At 38.4% G+C, this 20,380-nt stretch overlaps 2 protein-coding genes across 3 annotated transcripts in view; one reads left to right on the top strand and one right to left on the bottom strand.

Moving 5' to 3' along the window:
- Positions 1–10,082, bottom strand: part of LOC134799375 (aldo-keto reductase family 1 member A1) — a 34,162-nt gene extending 24,080 nt beyond the window's left edge. The window contains exon 1 of the mRNA XM_063771785.1: positions 9,923–10,082. Coding sequence (XP_063627855.1) covers positions 9,923–9,994 — 72 coding nt within the window. The 5' untranslated portion in view covers positions 9,995–10,082. The remainder of the gene's footprint in view (positions 1–9,922) is intronic.
- A 4,194-nt stretch (positions 10,083–14,276) lies between these two features.
- Positions 14,277–17,438, top strand: LOC134799200 (homeobox protein MSX-1-like). Of its 2 annotated transcripts, XM_063771590.1 has the most exons (3): positions 14,277–14,996; positions 15,412–15,578; positions 16,694–17,438. In XM_063771590.1, the coding sequence occupies exons 1-3, from the start codon at positions 14,858–14,860 to the stop codon at positions 16,979–16,981; spliced, it is 594 nt and encodes a 197-aa protein (XP_063627660.1). In that variant the 5' UTR covers positions 14,277–14,857; the 3' UTR covers positions 16,982–17,438. The 2 variants fall into 2 exon arrangements, 1 of the variants encoding a protein (XP_063627660.1); XR_010145355.1 differs by lacking the exon at positions 16,694–17,438 and having other exon boundaries at positions 14,277–14,421; positions 15,412–15,552.
- Positions 17,439–20,380: the final 2,942 nt, after the last annotated feature.

Here is a 20,380-nt window from a genome sequence, read left to right as displayed (position 1 = left end):
TTTGTCAAAACCCAGTTCTGATGATGGGATCCATGAGGAATCGAGGGAACTCCTCAAATTTTAAACGCATACATATAGTGATTTTTGGGTTTTTATCATCAAATTAAGCATACACATTCAAAAAAGTGACATTTGATGAAGTGCAACTGCTGATGATGATCAGAACAGAACTCTTCAACCACGCATAGTTCACGTTTGGCGATTTTTCCTCTTCGTTATGTTTGTTAAGCAAGTCAAGTTTTAAAGCCACATTTTTGTCAAGCTCGAGTTCTAATGATGGGATCCATAAGGAATCGAGGGAACTCCTCAAATATTAAAGGCATAAGTATAGATTTTTTTTGTATTTTCATCATAAAATCAAGCATTTACATTAAAAACTGTCGCATTTGATGAAGTGGAACTGCTGATGATGACCAGAACAAAACTCTTCAACGACGCATAGTACACGTTTGGTGATTTCTAATTTCGATTTTGACTTGGACTGCGACCCGGACTCGGACCCAGAACCGGACTCATACCCGGATCCGGTTCGGACCCGGACTCGGACCCGGACTTGGAATCGAACTCGGACCCGGACTCGGACTCGGACACGGACTCGGACTAGGACCCGGACTCGGACTCGGACCCGGACTCGGAACCGGACTCGGAACCGGACTCGGACTCGGACTCGGACCCGGACACGGACTCGGACACGGATTCGGACCCGGACTCGGACTCAGACTCGGACCCGGACTCGGACCCGGACCTTGACCCGGAAAACCACTATAATATATATTATATTATAATTATTATTATTACACGTAAATTTGTTCACGAAGAAACCGTGTACCGACTCTTCATGCCATTATATTTTTAATTTGCTGTTATTCTCTACAAATCGACACTAAAAGTATCAAAATATCAAAATATGGAATTCCGTTTGAGAAAGAAGCAAAACAATTTTGTCTTTGACAGTAATTGAATTATTGTGTGATTTTGAAAGCTAGACAATTCAAGATTTATATTTTTACTCACAAAGACAACACAGAAATTAAATCTCAAATGTAAACCTTCGAACAATTTCCATACATTGACGACATCACTCAAAATTCTTCTTCAAGTCAGATGCCCGCTGGGGCTGCACCGGAGCACACATATAATTCTTCAAATAAAAATGACAGCTTGATTTGACATTAAATCATATACGCACACGAGAAAGTATACCAGTAGATAAATTGTATTTCAAAAAATAGGGTACATAAATATCAGCTCGCGTCTCCTTTAAATTTGATTTGCTGTTATTTACGGGTCATAATGGTTGAAAACCTCAGTAAACTATCTTAAAACAATACGATTACAGTCGAATTTAAGTATTATGTTCCTTCAAATCAAAACTCGCTTAAAATGAAAAAAGTTTAAAGACTCATCCTTTACTGATTGGGATTAATTTTCATTTTGCGTCATTTTAAAAACGTATTTGACTTCTGTACGTCAATTAATTTTGATGACAATTGTAATCTTGTAATATATTATAGAACTTTTATCTTAAAATATTGCCTATTAACAGGAAGCGTTATGTAATTCGTATAAGTAATACCTGAAAGTCTTGTACCTAGATCTGTAATACCATGGATTCCGACGAATAAATGATTATGATTATGCCGTTCGTTCCGTCTATATGTATAATGCGTGTACGTGCTGTTCTCTGAAAATCTTCAAGAAAAAATAACGGCTAGACCAGCACGAAGTACTAGCGAGTTTTTGCGGCTTTGGAGACCGAGATAAAGCTTACAGGCCAATACCGCTGTGGCCTGGTTATTGTTATGTATACCTATGTATCGAATGTTTTTAAAAAAAATTTACTATAAAAAGCAATGTTTTATTTCGATTAGGTCTACATTTTGTGCATATTGTATATCTGAAGTATTTTCGTACTAAACTTGAAACTTTCGTTGAAACTAAATAAAATAATTATTCCTAATATACAGTCACCTGCAATTTATGTTACACAACACACAACGAAGGCCGCAAAAATATCTGACACGATCTTATTTGTAGAACCATAAGAGCATGTCATATATTTTTGCGGCCTTCGAAGAGTAGGTACCGGTCATTATCACCAACTTTGCCCGCATTTAAAAAAAAACACGAATTTCTCAAAAAAAAAAAACAAATCGTAATTACTTTTTTTGCTCAGCACGTCCATTGTGATCAAACGCATCAGTTTATTTGAAGAAAAAATATTTTTATCGTGTTTTTACCCATTTTTTTGCGTTTTAGAGGGTGGGCAAAGATATCCGGAGTTTTCGCCAACATTGCCCACGTCAATTTGGTATTCAAATACAGCTCGTATGATGATGATGTCTAAGGATCACTGGTTTTGGGCAATCCTACCATTCCCTGTTAATAACTTAGCGATAAGTGTAAAAACTTTTAAATAAATTTGCTGGGCAATGTTGCCTACCCGTTTTTGCTCATTTCCATATAAGGCTCGCCTAAGCATTTTACAAAGGCTAGGGTTGTCACTTTTGAGAAAATCTGTTACAATAGTTTAATGGCCAAAAATATGATTTTTGCTGTGTTTTTCATTAGTTAACGGGATAAAACATCTAAGTAAAGGATAATAAGACAAATTAAATACAGTATATATTTATAAACTTACTTTAGTGTACAAACATAACCTTATTTTACATGCGAAGTTGGGTAAATTAGATGAAAGTGACAACCCTAATCCGTTTTTGGTGGTGGGCAATGTTGGTATGGATGCCAAATCACCGGATTACTTTGCCCACCGCTAAAACTCGCTAAAAATTACAAATTAAAGATATCTTATTGATACTGTTTTAACACCCCCTGGCACTGATTAAAATAACCGACTTGGTTTCACATTACATCTCAAAACTTTTTGAAGTGAAAATTTCTTTAGCGGCGTGTAATAGTGCCCTTGCGGCCTATTTGCTGAATAAATGTTGAAGTTTGAAGTTTGCATGCCAAGTTTCGTGCTTTCTGCCGGATGGGACAGGATTTAGGATGGGTCAGACCAGGACCGCATTTTTGCAGGTTCATCTTTTATTAGCCAGACTCTACCTCCATACTAAATCGAGCTAAGGAGTCGCACTATAAAGAAATATTGAACATTTTCTTTCAAGTTGATATACAGGGTGTCCATGCATTAGGGTATTTATATTCAATATTCAATAATTTATTCATAAAATCAATACAATTTTACACGTCAATGGTATTTAGAACCAGTATACAAAGTATCATAACAAATTACGATTTTTTTACTTTGGAGCAACCTGTATGTGTTAGTAGCTCCTGAGGTAATAAATAGTATGACTAGATTTTGCCCTGTGCGCGGTCTTCTTGTAGTTTGTTGTTGGTGCTGTTGTTTTTGTTGTAGTAGTAGTAGTAGTAGTTTGTTTTCCAAAGGGAAAAAGAAATAAAGTTGTACTTTTGCTAGGACGAAAAGATCCGCGTGAAAGCACTACATTCCCGCAGCTCGGCCTGGCCTCGCGTGCTTGGGAACTCGTAAGGGACGCTCCGGGCCTTCGGCCCTACGCGGAGCTCGGCCTTCGTCCTTCGCTGGGTTTCGAAGCTCAGCGTCGGGCCTTCGGCCCGCCGCTTCGCTTATTAAATCAGTTGGGAGGGTTGGTTTTGCTTCGGGGCTTAAGCGGGAAGTTGGAGCTTAAACACGACCCAATAGGAAAAGTGTCTTCGTCACACTTTTTGTATAGGATTTTGCTTTGTTCGTCATTCCCGCAGCTCGGCCTTCGGCCTCGCCCAAAATTACTGGGGGCGGGGCACGCTTGGATATTCGGGGTGAAGCTCCGGGCCTGACGGCCCTACGCGGGGTCGGCCTTCGGCCTCCCGGCCTGAAGCTCGCCCTTCGGGCTCGCTTAACCTACTTGGGAATTTGAATTTTGCCCTTGTCGCCCGCCATTTTGGATTTTTCCAAAAAATTTTTTTACATGGTAATGCTGGGCCCCCTAGCTCGCCGCATGCCAAATCTCAGCGCACTCGGACCAACTTGAAAAATTAAAAAAAAAAGTCGTCCATTTTGAAATTTTTTAAATGCAGTTTGATTTGTTTCGGGGCCCTCTATGACATTTGGTCGAGCACCCCCCACCTACCTCGCACCGTTTAAAAGTTGCCATACAAAATTAAAATGACCATTATTTCCGCCATCTTGGATTTTTTCCAAAAATTTTTTTTTTCATAGGTATCTAGAGGCTTCTATCTCTCGCCATGCCAAATCTCAGCGCGCTCGGACCAACTTGAAAAAAAAAAAAAAAAAAGTCGGCCCGTTTGAAAATTTTTAAATGCAGTTTATTTTGTCTCGGGGCCCTCTATGACATTTGGTCGAGCACCCCCCACCTATCTCGCACCGTTTAAAAGTTGCCATACAAAATAAAAGGGGCCATTTTTTCCGCCATCTTGGATTTTTTCGAAAATTTTTTTCCCATACGAATCTAGAGGACCCCGAGATTCCGTGACCAAAATTTCAGCGCGCTAGGACAAACTTGAAAAAATTAAAAAAAAAAGTCAGCCATTTTGAAAAAAAATGGTGGCGTCAAAAACTGCCAGGGTCCCTCTATGACATTTGGTCGAGCACCCCCCACCTACCTCCCACCGTTTGGCCGGGCCGTCGAACATTTTTCTGACCGGAAGCGGTAGGCCAAAAGTCGGAATTTTCTGAAGTCACGAGACCGCCCTCTATACGACCGTACCAAAGTCTAACACCCCACGAACCTCCTTCTGGGAGAACAATCATGTCAATTAATCAGTCGTGTTGCAGCTTTAAATAAGATTAATTATTAATTATTAATTATTAATTATTAATTATTAAATTATTAAATTAAATTAAATTAATTAAAACTTTCTTCGACCGTTTTGATTATCTTTTTTATTTATGACATTAATAAGATTCTGACTTTTGACAAATGTCATCATTGCCGCACATTTTCAAACAAATTGTCAAAAGCACTGCCAATGATTAATACAGTATGTTTCTTTTTGTTGTCGATTATTGGAATTAACTTTTGTTTGATAATTTAATGTTTTATCTTTTGTTCTAATTAAAAAGAAATTACCGTTAGAGCATTTCTGAGAAGTAACCCTATGTGGGATTTCAGGGTTTGTCCAATGGCTAAGGTCACCCTGTATTTAAAAACGTAAACGTTAAAGTTTTTGGGATATATGTATAGTAGACTATTTATACTCCACATTGATACCATATATAAGAAGTTAATAAAACTGCCTGAAAGTTAGAGAGGACTATGGAGGAGATTACTGTTTACTAGCTTTTGACTTAACTCCTGGCCCCTGTTTCACCAACGTGACAGGTGCGACGAATTGTAAAATCACTGTTGCTGACGTCACAGGCATCCATGAACTACGGTTACCGCTTACCATCGGGCGGGCCGTATTCCTGTTTGCCACCATCATTGTATTATTAAAAAAAAACTTTATGATATCGGAAAAAAAACAGATATTTCTCTTGCTAAGTTTATGACAATTGTCACAGAAACACTGCAATTGTCACGAAATTCCGACATATAACTCATTACCTGTCAAGAATTACCTACAATTCTTCTAGATCTTTGACAATTGTCAGAAACTTCACAGGAGAAATATCTGTTTTTTCCGATATAATAAAGTTTTTTTTTAATAATACAATGATGGTGGCAAACAGGAATACGGCCCGCCCGATGGTAAGTGGTAATCGTAGCCCATGGATGCCTGTGACGTCAGCGATAGTGATTTTACAATTCGTCGCACCTGTCACCGATGTGAAATTGGGGCCTGGCCTCTATTTCACTACGGTGGCAGGTGCGACACTTGTCGACATCACAGTTGGTACTGACGTTACAGGCCTCCATAGGCTACGGTAACCGCTTACCATCAGACGGGCGGTGTGCTTGTTTGCCACCAACATGTTAATAAAATAAAAACTCCATTATATCGCCAAATACTAAGTACTTATTTTGCGAAGCTAATGACAATTGTCACAAGAAACACGACAATTGTCGGTAATTCTTGACAGCAAATGAGTTCTGTGTAACACTATATGAGTAAAATGAATATAGGCGTGGAATCGAATGTATTTGCAGCCAACAAAATGCCAATGTTTGTTCAGCTACCTGTTCACCTGTTTAAATTGCTCATTATCAATTTAGATCCGGATTTTAAACCTGGCTGACATCGGATAGCCATTTATATTGATGTCAATGGTGTTGGTGAATATTTTAATTCATTCGGGCGAAAACCGGAAGGTTGGTTGGGTATCATAAAATGTTCATGGAGAGAAATTGTAAAGGCCCCAGTACACAATGGGCCATTGCCGGCCACTCCAAGGGACGCAGCCATGCGGTAGAATGAGATAGCAATATCATTTGCTCCCTCTAACGCATAAATGCGTCCCTTGGAATGGCCGGCGATGGCCCATTGTGTACTGGGGCCTTAAGATATGGTATTGTAATCAACAACTGCAAAGTTTTTTTTACATCGGTTTGTGGCAAATACTGTTTAGTTTATCTTTATTTTAAAACGAAAAATGTCAACTTGCATGTTTTCTCCACTGTACACAGAATAAGTAATGATGTTACTATATCTCATATGTTCAGAATATTACTTGAATAAACTTATTATCCTATATAAAATGTGTGTTTTTATATTTCTAAACCCAGTTTCTAAGTAGATTGCACATACATTATAGTCACATTAAAATTTCATTTTGCGAAATAAAGAATTCAACATTTAACTTTGCAAAAGTAGATAATTGTTATTAAAATATTTTCTAAAAGCAATAAAAATTGATTAGGTTAGATTCGAGCTACAATGACATTAGGTTGGGTTCAAGGTAAGGTTGCAGGGCCTCAACAAGGGAAAAAAAGGGGGAGGGACTGTTGGCCTGGCTAAGTGAGCCAGAACTCACCCACTACTCCCTACTACTGCCGTAAGCAGGTAATGAATTCCCAATGTATTAGGTATAGGTTTAATAAATTATAAATATATTTCATTAATAACATAATAATATACAAATATGTAAAAGCATAAAGTAATAAATAAGCCTACAGTAATCACGTATACCGGTCCCACGGATGCGGATGTTGCTTACATAATCTCGTCTGTCAAGGAGTTTCGGCAGGAAAGGCCTTGGCAGACTTAAAAATTTCCGAAATGAGGGTTCATACCTACCGACTGGAATTGGTTTCATGGAGGTATCAGATGGGTTAATGTAGGGTAACTGATGTACACCTTGCTAACATAATCTCGTCTGCCAAGGTGTTTCGGCAGGAAAAGCCTTGGCAGACTTATATATTCATGAAATGAGGGTTCATACCTACCGACTGGAATTGGTTTCATGGCGGTATCAGATGGGTTAGTGTACGGTAACCGATGGTCATCTTGCTTATAATCTCGTCTGCCAAGGTGTTTCGGCAGGAAAAACCTTGGCAGACTTATATATTCCTAAAATGGGGGTTCATACCTACCGAATGGAATTGGTTTCATGGTGGTATCAGATGGGTTAGTGTAGGGTAACCGATGGCGACCTTGCTTACATAATCTCGTCTGCCATGGTGTTTCGGCAGGAAAAGCCTTGGCAGACTTATATATTCCTGACATGAGAGTTCATACCTACCGACTGGCATTGGTTTCATGGTGGTATCAGATGGGTTAATTTAGGGGTCCCGATGGTCACCTTTGAGAGCGTCTGCCAAGCACTTCCGGCAAAAAAAATAGTGGCAGACTTCGCTTTTCTGTGTCTACATGTAAATTTCTAACTGCTGCCATAACTACTATCTCGGTATCAGATGGGTTAAATCAGCCCCTTTTTTCGCACCGGAAGTGGCCTTCTTTTTCGTACTTTCGGCAAGTTCCGCCGTGGCAGACTATCGAATTCGGACTTAGCATAACTTTTCTGGGAAACCATTGTGCATTTCATCGTGGTATCAAGTCGGTTAGAAATTTTGCGGCCGGCTCTTCTACCACTATACAACTCTAAAGGCTCTAGTAATTAGTGGCATGTTAGGTGGTCCGTCTCTTTCACAAACAAGTTGATAGCGGTACAAGTTAATTGGTAAACAGATTATTTATCTATTTCTTTATTCGCACGTGCGTCAGTGGGCTCGTTTATCTACTAATTAAGAGGAAAATACAACCTGACGTGTCCATAGCCAGAGACATAGAAATGACGAGCTTCCACAGTCGACTATCAATTGAGTGAACAGCAAAATACTGTATAGAGTCGCACCAAGAAAAGTCTGCAGCGGATTTGATAGCCCACGCAGTGTATGTGTTATTTATACCTCATAATTTCATAGAAGTTTGACGTTTAAAATGACACTTGCACTGCGTGGGCTATCAAAATCGCTGCAGACTTTACACGGTCTGACTCTACCTATACAAATCATCAATACCTATACAAAGCATTTTCCATATTATATAGATTGAATACTGCAATATTTTGTGTTAATCAAAAACATCATACAACCAAATTGCAACAAATCTAAAAAGTAAGCTGGTCGAAAAGTGCTACTACAGTATATCTGAGTTTATGGAAGATACCTTGTTCTAATTATAAGTACCTATATGTAAGTAAGAAAACACATTTGAGTTAAAAAATATATTAAATTGATTACTCCTAAATGTTACCTACTCTTAATTAACTTTAAGTCATGTTATGCTTGTCACATAAAATGTATAATTTGATTTGTTACAAAAATTTTTGCGATACCCTACCAGGGTCCATGTGCCTGTATGTTACTATGTAGTTTACTCGTATCTAATATAAATATGTACATTGGATGCAAAATAAAGATCTCTATCTTTAATCATATCTTTAAATATGTAAAGCCTGATTAGGAATATATGATCAGGCGCCATGTTGCGGAATTTCTCTGGAACTATTTTTTTCATATTAAATTTAACTGTCACATGAGAATAACAGCGCCCTTTTGACAATGATCATAATTCCTTGTCAGGCTTTAAAATCCTGATAGGAACTCTCATGGGAATGAGTCATGAAACTAAAATTTGTCAACTATTGCGATAAGACTTGGATAAGAGAATACTTTTACATTTTTTGACGACCGGTCTGGCCTAGTGGGTAGTGACCCTGCCTGTGAAGTCGATGGTCCTGGGTTCAAATACTTGAGCTTACCGTGGGACTTAGTCAATTTGTGTCAGAATGTCCCTATAATATCATTTTATTTATTTTTAAAATTCTTCATTAAGTAGGTAAGTACTCGTAATAACTTAGAAAACATATTTATATTATCTACATGCTTTGGTTAAATTTATCACGACGGTTCGAAAGAGGGAATATAAATAAAAAGCGAATTAATGATAAATGTTCGTTACCTATGTCAAAGCTCCGCACACTTAGGTCATGTTGTGACGGAGTTTGTACCTCAGATCAATACTATTGCTACACACACACTATTATCATACATAATTAATGCCTACTGTGTCCTTATAGTAAACAGTTAACAACGTAGGTATAGTCAGCCAAGAAAGTGGTTCACCACTTTTCTACTCTATCATCTGATTGATAAACCACTTTCTTGGCTGACCGTACAGCCGCCATCAGATATATTGGAGCTGAACATACACTCATAAATACCTGGACATGTACTTTAACGTCTTGATAATAAAGGCTTTGTACAGATATTTGTGAACAACTTGGCCGCTCCGATTTATCCGAAGCCATCTATAAATAAATGGCACGCGTGTATTACCATTGTATTGTATATTGTGTATTGTGTTCTTACCTTTGTTATTGAATTTGCAGTAGGTTATTTTATATTAAGTACTTCCGCAAAGACCAAAGAAATAATAAAGCGTGAATTATCTCGTTGCTAATGGTGCTGTACCTACCTTCAGCTTTTCTGCTATCTGAGGTAAGTATAATATTTAAGTAAATAAATACAGCACTAACCTGCCATGTTCCAAAGCCGATCCTCGGCATGCGATCACCATTGCTCAACTCAAAGTATTCCGGGAGGGCCATGTCTACGTTCCACAAGTTTACTGTGTACTGGTTTGAACCGTAGTTATAGGTCTACTGCGACCAGTGAACCGATCCACAATGGTGGGAGGTAAGAGGCAGCGGTGCAGCGGCCTTGGTGAGGGCCTTTTTACCGGTCCGCTACGGGTCATGCCACACAATTAACATGATTCTTACTGTTAAAACAGGGCGCAGAGCGGTGATTTTCATACGATCGGCGATATGGAAATGTCATTTGTTTTACCGCTGGTTGTATGAATATCCTTTGCCTTGGTTTGATTGGCTGGAGGAAAAACGAGCTTGCTGCATGCCGACTTCCCAACTGGCGATCATTATCCTCATTTGTGTACAAATTAGTTAATTGACGCTTTCATTATAATTGCTAGCTAGTTAGCTAATTCTAATCTTATAATGTCAATAAAATAGTACGTGCCACGCCGCCAAGTGCTACGTCAAGTAAGGAGTTTAGGAATATGGATGCATTCTTATTCTCAACTTTGTGCAAAGTTAGAGCCGTCAGAGTCTACCCAAATTGTTTATATTTAAATTACTATTTTTCCCACACAGGAAACCGATACGTCCGCCGCTACAATCCAATAATTGAGATAAAACGAATATACAGCAAACATCTGCCTTTATTTCGAAACTCAACGTTATCAGTACAATCTCTCGACCCATCTTGCTACTTTAAAGTACAATAGGGTTTCGTTGGACAACCGTCCTGTCAATAGCCAGTGAGTACTTTTGTTACGATTTACACAATAAAATAATGTGGCACTTGAACAAGCGAGCAAACGCAGATAACGTGATTACATCACTTGTGAATAATCGGTTAAAGACCCCGCTTTATTAGATGTTAGGCCACAAGTTTTGCGCATGATTGCGTATTATAGAACAATGTTTGTGTTGGTTTGTATTTGTAATCTGTTAAACTTTATCGGATTCTTGGAAACTATAGGGCAATGTACCAAAGTTTCTTTAGAACTGTAAGACTAATAGAAGATAGGTATAAATCTTACCTTCTAACAGTTAGAATAAAACTCCAGTTAGCAAATTTTGCAACCAAGGTAATATTGAAGATGACTATGACCACAGAGCACCAACCTCTTTAGTGTGACAGAATAATGCCAAAAGTTAAAAGTAGCTAAGCTATAGGCCCCGTGCATGAACTATAGGAGCCGTCAGATTTTTGGCGCGAGGCGTAAATGTGTCGTTTATGCTTCCGATGTAGCCCACAAGATGGCAGAACCTACTATGCACAAGGAAACGTACCGACGAGAACGGTAGATGGTAGCACTTGCTATGGCATGTACATGTGCACATATGTTTCCGATTCAGGCCACAAGATGGCAGACCCTTCAACGCGGACGGTCCCTATAGCTACCTACTGCATGGAGCTTAATTTTTAGCTGTTACATACCTATACCGGTCCCTACGAAGTTTTCGGGAACAGGAGACACAAATGGGAACATTGAATAAAACTGAAGAATTATTTTCAGTAGGGGAATTACTGATCCGTCAACATCAGATATACCGGGCAACATGACCTGTAACATGAGCAAAAAATTAAACTGTAGGCTGATGTACTCCTCTTACTGACCAACATTTGTTCAGCGACTTTTAAAAATAACTTGTGGTTTGATTTTTAATATACTTTAAAGTTTATTCTAAGACGCAATGTATTGCGAATTTTGTTATGTTTAAGGCGTGACAAGTAGTGTCCGACCGAAACATGTTTTTTTGCCGAAACCGAAACCGAAACCGAATGTTCGGCTTTGGCTCTAGTTTCGGCCGAAACCGAAACCGAAACTTTTGTAGACTTGTTAAAATCGTTGAAAAAATGTCATAAAACCGCTTTTACACACATATTATGGGGCTGTCAACACCCAATGTCCTTGAAATTGATGTTACTTAAGCAGTTTTTTGAGAAAATTACTAGAGTTAGACCAAGATAATTCTGCAACGATTTTTATAACACATGCAGTGCAAGTGTTACTTTAAACGTCAAAACTTCTATGAAATTATGACGTATAAATAATATTTGCACTAGTAGCATTGCGTATGCTATCAAAATCATTGCAGAATTTTCTTGGTCTAACTCTATTCATTCACCAGTCAAGCTAACATGTAGATACAGGGTCAACCAAAAACGCGAGCGCAGCGAGCGCGAAATTTTTTGTTAACAATATCGCAAGGCCGGGTACCGATCTACACCTGGGCTTAAAGGTCCGAAGTGCCCCAGTGAGGCGCACTTTCTTGCGAAGTCAAAGCGGTGCTTCAGGCTTCAGGATAAGTAGTTAAGCACAGCCTCCAACCAATGTCCATTGTATTAAAAAGCGAGACCGCAGGCCGAGCATGGCGCAGCGAGGCCAAAGGCGAAGCTGAAGTAGAGGACATGTGGAACACAAACCAATGGTAAATTGAGGTAAAAAGTGAGGCTAAGGTCGAGCATTCCATTGATATAGAATAAGAACTGGATACCCAATCAGCCGCAAAAAATGGCCCCGCAAAAGTAACGTTAAAACAGATCACGCGTTACTTTTTCGTTTAGTCTTGTATGGACCGCTCAAATGTGAAGTTGTCAACAATGTCGTAAAATGGTCGTAAAAATATGCAAAAACAACAATGATAAAACGAGGAAAAAGCATGGAATGTATTTCTTTCGGTTAGTTCTTTGGATAGCATTACATAATTTATGTAATCTGGTGGTAATTTCATGATTTTGAATAAATTATTTTGTTAGTACCAAAGAAGGGATGTGAAGGAACAAAAATCTAATGAGTCGATGTGAGGCCAATACTTTTTTATTTTTATATGGAATTCGTAAGATATAATATTATGTTTAAATTCAAGATTTCCAAGAAAACCTATGCGACGTGCAGAGTGGACTGCTATTATAGCAAGAGATAGGGGTGATGCAGTTTTAAACAAGGCAAAACGGCACTTGTGTGTTCGGCGCATTTCCCTGTTTCCGACATATACACGACCAATAAGGGCTTACATCGACTAACTGTAAATGTTAAACCTGTCTGAACACAGTGACAACCACAGGATTTTTTTGATAAAGACCATAACCAATCAGTACCAGTAGCGACCTGAATGTCCCCGTGCACTATATTGCAAAGAACGAAAGTGCGAAGAGTATTATGTAGATCTAAAATACACAGTTATTTAATAAGTTGAATTTATTTCAAGGAAAATATAATAAATTTATAAATTTATTTTATGATAACTTACACGGGTTGTTCCATGAATTAATTTTATTTGAACTCCCGATCAAATTAAATTTGTTTCATTTATTACTTCGGTTTTTCTGTACAGTAATACCTATTAAAATGTACCAAAGGGACTCCATTCGTTCATTATTCTCGTTTGACGTTGTTTGACGTAAATACAAAGGTGAAGTTACGTTTAGTGCCATCGGACTTAAAGTTTTAACAGTGTTGGTAATAATGTTTACAAATTTGACACTTAATGCTTACGACAGTAAGTTCTTTTCCGTACAAAACATTTATCTTGACTCAAAATTTACGTAAGCGTTTTTATCATCAATGCAAATTTGCAGCTAATGTCATTCTGATCCACATTTTGTTGACATTTTTGTTCCGCTCTGTGTGTCTATTTCTAATATTAAGTCAGTGGAGCATTCGCATGAAAAACTGTACTGGGGACACTTTTAAGGGTTTTTTCTTCGTTTTAATCAATAGTCAGCTGTTCAGCTTCGCAAAATATTAACTATTGATAAAATCAACTTTGCGGCCCTAGTTGAGCGTAGCCTTTAGCCTCGCTTAAAATTTGCCATTAGAGGTAGATAGAAAAATGACTGAATAAGAGCGAAAAAGACATCGTTCGACTCGGGCCGAGCTGATACTCGGCCAACGGCTACGTGCGACAGTGCTATCTCATTCACTCCGATACAGTTAGACAGTGCGCGCGTTATAGGTATTGACAGCCTCTTAAGACTGCGTCGACCGTCCAGTGGCGCTCTCATTAGTGGAATTGTGTTTTATAATAAACCAATTAATTTCTGTACCTGTATCAGTATATGTAGATATGTATTAATATTGTTGTCCTACTTATTCCCGAACTTTTGGTCTTTGTCCGAAGTACCATTTCGTAAGTTTCGGCCCGGCCGAAAGGTTCGGCCGTTTTTTGGCCGAAACCGAAACTACAGCCGAAACATGATTTTTTGGCCGAAACTGGCCGAAACCGAAACCGAAACCGAACCTTCGGTCGGACACTAGTGACAAGCAACGTCAATCACAATGATATGGCGTGGCGATGGCGTCCATTGAATATAATATTTATTTTGTATGAAAATAGGGAGTCTAAATACTTCATAATTTTTAAAAGTTGTTGAACAAAAGTGTCACCGTTTGAGGAGTACAATCTATGTTTTAATTATTTGCTCGTGTTACAGGCCACACCCGGTATACTTTAATTAATAACCATATTATTAATACCTACTTACATATTCCTACCTACTTTAATTGATATGCATTCTATACTGCAATAATAATTGGAAGCGGCAGAAGCCCTAATGCAATTTTAATACGCAAGTATCGTATTACCAATCGCGAACAAAATTTAAATTACAATCAATTCCCACATGCTAGTAAAGTAATAACATTCTTTTGTGTGCAAACAGTATCGTTTACCATTCAATTTGTTGTATGAATGAGTTTACGTCACAACACTCCTGGGGCCAGCGAGGCGTGATCCCTTTCTGCGGTCACTGATAACATCTATTACATCTATATAGGGTATCAAAATCATCCCCTGAAGGGCGGGGCCTGGGAGAGACCACCCTTATCCCGTGTATATATTTGAAGGGTCGGAAAGCCGGCCCATTTAGTCAGTGGAAAGATGGACATGTCTCCTGTGCGAAGTTCTAGGGGAACGGATTTCAGTATCGAGCGGATTTTGAGTGCGGATTCGAGTCGCGAGGCGCCGGAGACTCCGAGTTGGCTGTGCTGCACGCGGTACCGACCTCCGCGGCTTCCACGTTAGTTTCAGAGTTTACTTAAATACCTATTTCTCATGACTCAAAAGTGCATGCCAACAGTATCGGATCACAGTGCCGTTAAAGATAATAATTTAATTCCGTAATCACAAACTCGAGGTTATCATGTGACTGTGCTGTTTAAACTGAAGTTTCTGGAAAGCAGTTTCGGGGTCACGCGGGCCGTTTGCTGTGCTAATTAATGGCAGAAATTACATATATTCATATACACTTTATATAGTTAATTGAGGGATCTATTTATTATATTATTTTTGCTCGTGACGGTAGGGTATTGCCAACTCTATGTGGGTTGCTTGGTGTTGGGGGTAAAGTGGGGTTAAGAGTACCATCATTAAGTACCAGATGTATTTTTACAGAAAACTAAAAGACAGATATTACAGATAATTAAATTGTACAGGGGCAGTCAACAATGTGTGTCGGCAACGGCGGTCGGGGCGACACGCACGCGTTCCTTTTACCGCGGCGCAGGCAGCAGCCCTAGAAGCGGCTTACGCGCGTGCGCCGTACCTAGCACCGCCGGCGCTGCGAGCTCTAGCTGCAGGTCTACAGCTACGAGATGATAGAGTAAGAGACATTTGTGTATAGCAACGTTTACGGGGTCAGGTCACTTTTACCACGGCGCAGGCGGCAGCGCTAGAAGCGGCCTACGCGCGTGCGCCGTACCTAGCACCGCCGGCGCTGCGAGCTCTAGCTGCAGCTCTACAGCTACGAGATGATAGTAAGAGACACCTGTGTATAGCAACGTTTACGGGGGTCGGGTCTCTTTTCGCAGGCGGCAGCGCTAGAAGCGGCCTACTCGCGTGCTCCGTATACCTAGCACCGCAGGCGCTGCGGGCCCTAGCTGCAGCTCTAACAGCTACGAGATGATAGAGTAAGTTAGATACACCCGTGTATAAAGTCGGACCAAGCTAACTCTGCAAAGATATTGAGTTAGAAGCTTTCAGACAATTATCACTATTCAGGTTTTCTCTCTAGATTCGAAGGATCGAGTCACCCAACCGTTACATTCATGACAGGTACTCGTATTTCCAATTTGACCAAGCGCTGGTAGCTGGGTAAGCTTTATTTTTCTTTGCTAAATAAGTAGGTGAGCGATAAAACGTGCGAAGTCCAAACCCCGACTCGTATCAATGAGTGTCATTGGACTTAATGTACGAAATATCAATTGCTTTCGGTAAAAAACTTGACGAAAGTTGCATACCTCATTACATCAGCTTTAAAAAATCCAATGTTTGTGTGAAATCGCATTGGGCTAGCGTGGGAACCCCACACTTATGTACACTGATATGAGACTTTATTGGTTGGGAGTGTTAATTTTATATTTAAACTACTTTCAACCAGACAATCATTGGCTGATTTTTGGTTTGGCCAATGCTACGCTGGAGTAAAAAAATACGTTCCCGTTATTTATGAATAAAATCGGTAGGTATGTATATAATTGCGTGAAATCGAGTTTACGGATTTACTTACGGTGATTTATTTAGTGACTCGCTCTTAAAATAAAACGTGTTTTTATTTTTTCAAAAAAGTATTAAGACGTTTTAAATTCGTATACTTACTTATATTTCCATATTTTAAGCAGAAAGTAAGGGAATAAAGACAACATTTTTACTTAATAAATACCGTAAGTTAACAATACGTCATTAAACACAGCTATAATGTGTGAAACTTTCTTGCAGATAAAAATCTGGTTCCAAAATCGTCGAGCGAGAGAGCGCAGAGAGAAATGCACCAATATCGCCCCTCCCCGCGCCGTAGCATTACCACCTTCGAGACTACCAGTGACACACACATGGGCTAATGAAATATCTAACAGTACTCAGGATTATACAAGACAAATTAGTTCTTTAGATGTTAATAATACGCTTGAACGTTCTTTAGTAGTTGAAACAACATTTGAACAAAGTGAGGAAAGTCGAGATTCTGCGGACGACCATTCTCCTATTGATATAGAAACGGTTGATTAGTATAGCTAGTGCGGATTTTCAGGTTTTTCAAGACTAGGGTATTTCCTTTAATGACTAATTTCAGGGAAAAACAGGCCTTATCGGGATTAGTCGGGTTGTTTTGGATTATAGGAGCGATTATTTCCAAAAATACTCACTATACTAAAAATGGTTTCAAGACCCCGTATTTGTTTTGAAGTTACTGTATTAGGATTGAAGCGACTCATCCCCACTGTCACTGAGGTAAGCCTGGGACGGAGAGAAAAGCGGACATGATGAAACTATAAGAGTTCCTGATTGTCTACCGAATCCTAAAAACTATGCAGCGTGTCAAGAGATTTGTGTGTAGGTAAAATATTATCGAATAATGATTCGTTTTATCAGAATAATGAGTTAATTAAGTAGGTACCTAAAGTGAGTGACAGAATCAATGTAATAAATATACGATGATTATCATTGAAAATTTAGCATTTAGTGACTGTGATACCTATTGTATGTAAATTATTAATTAAATTATGAATAAATCTTATGTAACTCTTAATCAGTGTTTATGTTACTATACAATCATATATTATGCCTACTGTATGTAATCATATCAAAGAGATTCTTCCGAGAAAAGGTCAAACGAATACTCGCCAATTAAGAATAAATTTAACGATAAATTAACTATAAGATCCTGTAACGATAATCGTATTTCAGTCATGGCACTAAGCGGTACTAACTATTTACTTAATAATTACAAAAATTTAAGTAAAATAAGGTAGAACTGACATACGAGTAAAGGTCAAACGAATACTCGCCAATTAAGAATAAAGTTAACGATAAATTAACTATAAGATTTTGTAGCGATAAGCGTATTTCAGTCATGGTACTAAGCGGTACTATTTACTTAATAATCACACAAATTTAAGTGAAATAAGGTAAAACTGACATACGAATTAAATATAGGCCAATGATGAGAATCTACTTTTCCGCACGCCATGAAACCACGAGGGTTTAACAACCCAGATTATAATTATAACAAAAACTCTAAAAAACTACTATCACAATCGTAATTTTTCGATTGTAATAAAAAAATGCACAATATTTTTTTGAATTGTCCAAATACCTACTTAATACCTGTAGTATAGTAGTATTCCGCTTGCGGAGTATGGAGGGGATAAACGTTGATTAAAAACTCTGTTTATTACATATGAGGCAAATAATGAAGTAATTAACCATTTACATGGTATTATAATAGTACATTACTACAGAGGCCGGGACGAAAGGGGTTGCCGGCCGAAGACATATAGACGGCCGAGCGAAGCGAGGCCGCATAGGTCTGAGCGCGGGCAACCCCATTTCCCGCCGAGGTATGTATAGTGCTTTTCTCAAACATGCAATGAAATAAATAAAATAAAAAATCCACGAAACCCAAGTTTTATTTATAGAAAAAACTAAAAGTAAACTACACCCAAAATATAACCAACACGTACCTATATCATTATCACGCGTATGTTTTACACGAGTCGTGTATTTTTACTACCCGTATATTTTCATGTATCTTTGATTTTTTCGCCTTGTATCCGTCTGACTGTCGTTTTCGTCACATAAGTTTACATAGTCTTTCATGTTGATATCATGTTTCACGTACATCGTTGCTTTATGCACGGAGTAAATAAGTATAATTTCCACAGTGTTGACGAATTTGTAGTTACATTCATTTAAAATATGCCACAAAACTGTTTCTAATAAACTGTAAGCCATTTTTCTTAGTTTCTCAAATAATAAAATTGCCATAAGCAACCATATACATACTTCGTCTTTGACTTGGCGGCAGAGGCAGCAAGTTATTAAAATCAATTCTGCTTACGCTGCCAATTCCAACGCCTACGATTACAATTAATATTAATTTCATTATTTCGTCGGAACTCATATTAAATTAAAGTCAAAAAATTAACAACGCACCATAAATCCAATAAAACAGAATGAATATTTTTCAACTTTACCTCCATAACAATTTAAAAAATATAACTACGCGTGTTTGAGTAGACCTTTTTACCGCTAACGTTTAGATGAAATATTTTAAATGTTTTTATTTGTGTAGTTAAATTTATAATTTAAAATTATAAAATTATAGAATGTATTATTTATTAAGTTCATGTTGATTTTATACAAATAAAACTGCAAATTATAGCAAACATTGTTTTTTGTTTTTTTTTATAGGCGTAGTGGCAGAGTGTCATTACGAACCATAAAGCAAATACTGCCTCTAGTTTTTTTAATGGATGAATGCCACGATGCTGTGTCACAAATATCTGTGAAATGAAAATTAAAAAAGAGGACTTTGCCGGCCTAGGCCTGCAAGATGTGTATGAAATTCCATTAACGACCTTTTGTCCTAGCCGCACCTGAAACGTCATACTTCGCAGCCTATTATAAGGAACATAACATCAATATTTCATTGCATGTTTGAGAAAAGTTCATTCTGATCCGGATATCACATCTCGTTGACGACAAAAAATAGGTTAACAACACCAGAATTCGGGGGAGTGGCTCCTCCTAATTAAACAATATTTTATCTCTCACGAAGCTCATACCTATTTTCCAAGTATTTACGAGTGGAGGGTCAAACAATTATTTAAAGGTCCTGAAGATAAGGTACAGATTACCGGTCAATGGAAAGACGTCCTTATCTGTTATAGTAACGAAGCGATACGCACACCGCATTTAAAATGCGAATAAGCTGTGTGAATACTATCCACACACTACTTATCCACATTTTAACCTCCTAAGCGCCACTTGCACCATCCCTCTAACCGGTTGAACCGTTAACCCAGTGTCAAATTATACTGGTAACCATGGTAACTCCAGGTTTAACCGGTTAACCCCGGGTTAGTGAATGGTGCAAGTGGCCCTAAGGCTCACGGTCCTGCCTTGATATTTAAATGATGTTCAATTGGTTTTCCAATTTGTTTTGTTTCGTTTATAAATCAAAACAATATTAACTCTATTTCCTGCATTATAAGTTCAAATTTCACTGACAAACTTTGGACTTTTTCTTGTATGGCGACTTGGCTAGGCCTTAGGAGGCCACTTTCATATAGTGGATTCTTAGTTACTTCTTCTTTATCTAGTGTCCTAAATGCACATCCAAGGGTATGATTGTATGTGAAATTAATTCACAAGAGCTGGCGCCAAATGTTTACGAACATATTGCCAATTTCGTAGATTTCTGATGCATAACCTGCCATTTGTTGCCGGTCCCATATTGGGATACCCTCCTCCAATTGAGGAGGGACTTTAAATCTTCTCGAGGCAGAGGTGTAGGGTTGGAGTTGGTGTAGCTTTATTTGACGTTCATAATCGCATTGTAATATGCCTACTTGAATAATAAATACATTTTCATGCAGTTCCTCGAATGAACTCTATGCAAAGCGT

This window comes from Cydia splendana, chromosome 18 (assembly GCF_910591565.1).
Source record: "Cydia splendana chromosome 18, ilCydSple1.2, whole genome shotgun sequence".
Lineage (NCBI taxonomy): Eukaryota > Metazoa > Arthropoda > Insecta > Lepidoptera > Tortricidae > Cydia > Cydia splendana.
The sequence above is the reverse complement of the archived record's forward strand: the minus strand, read 5'-3'. Positions and strand labels throughout refer to the sequence as shown.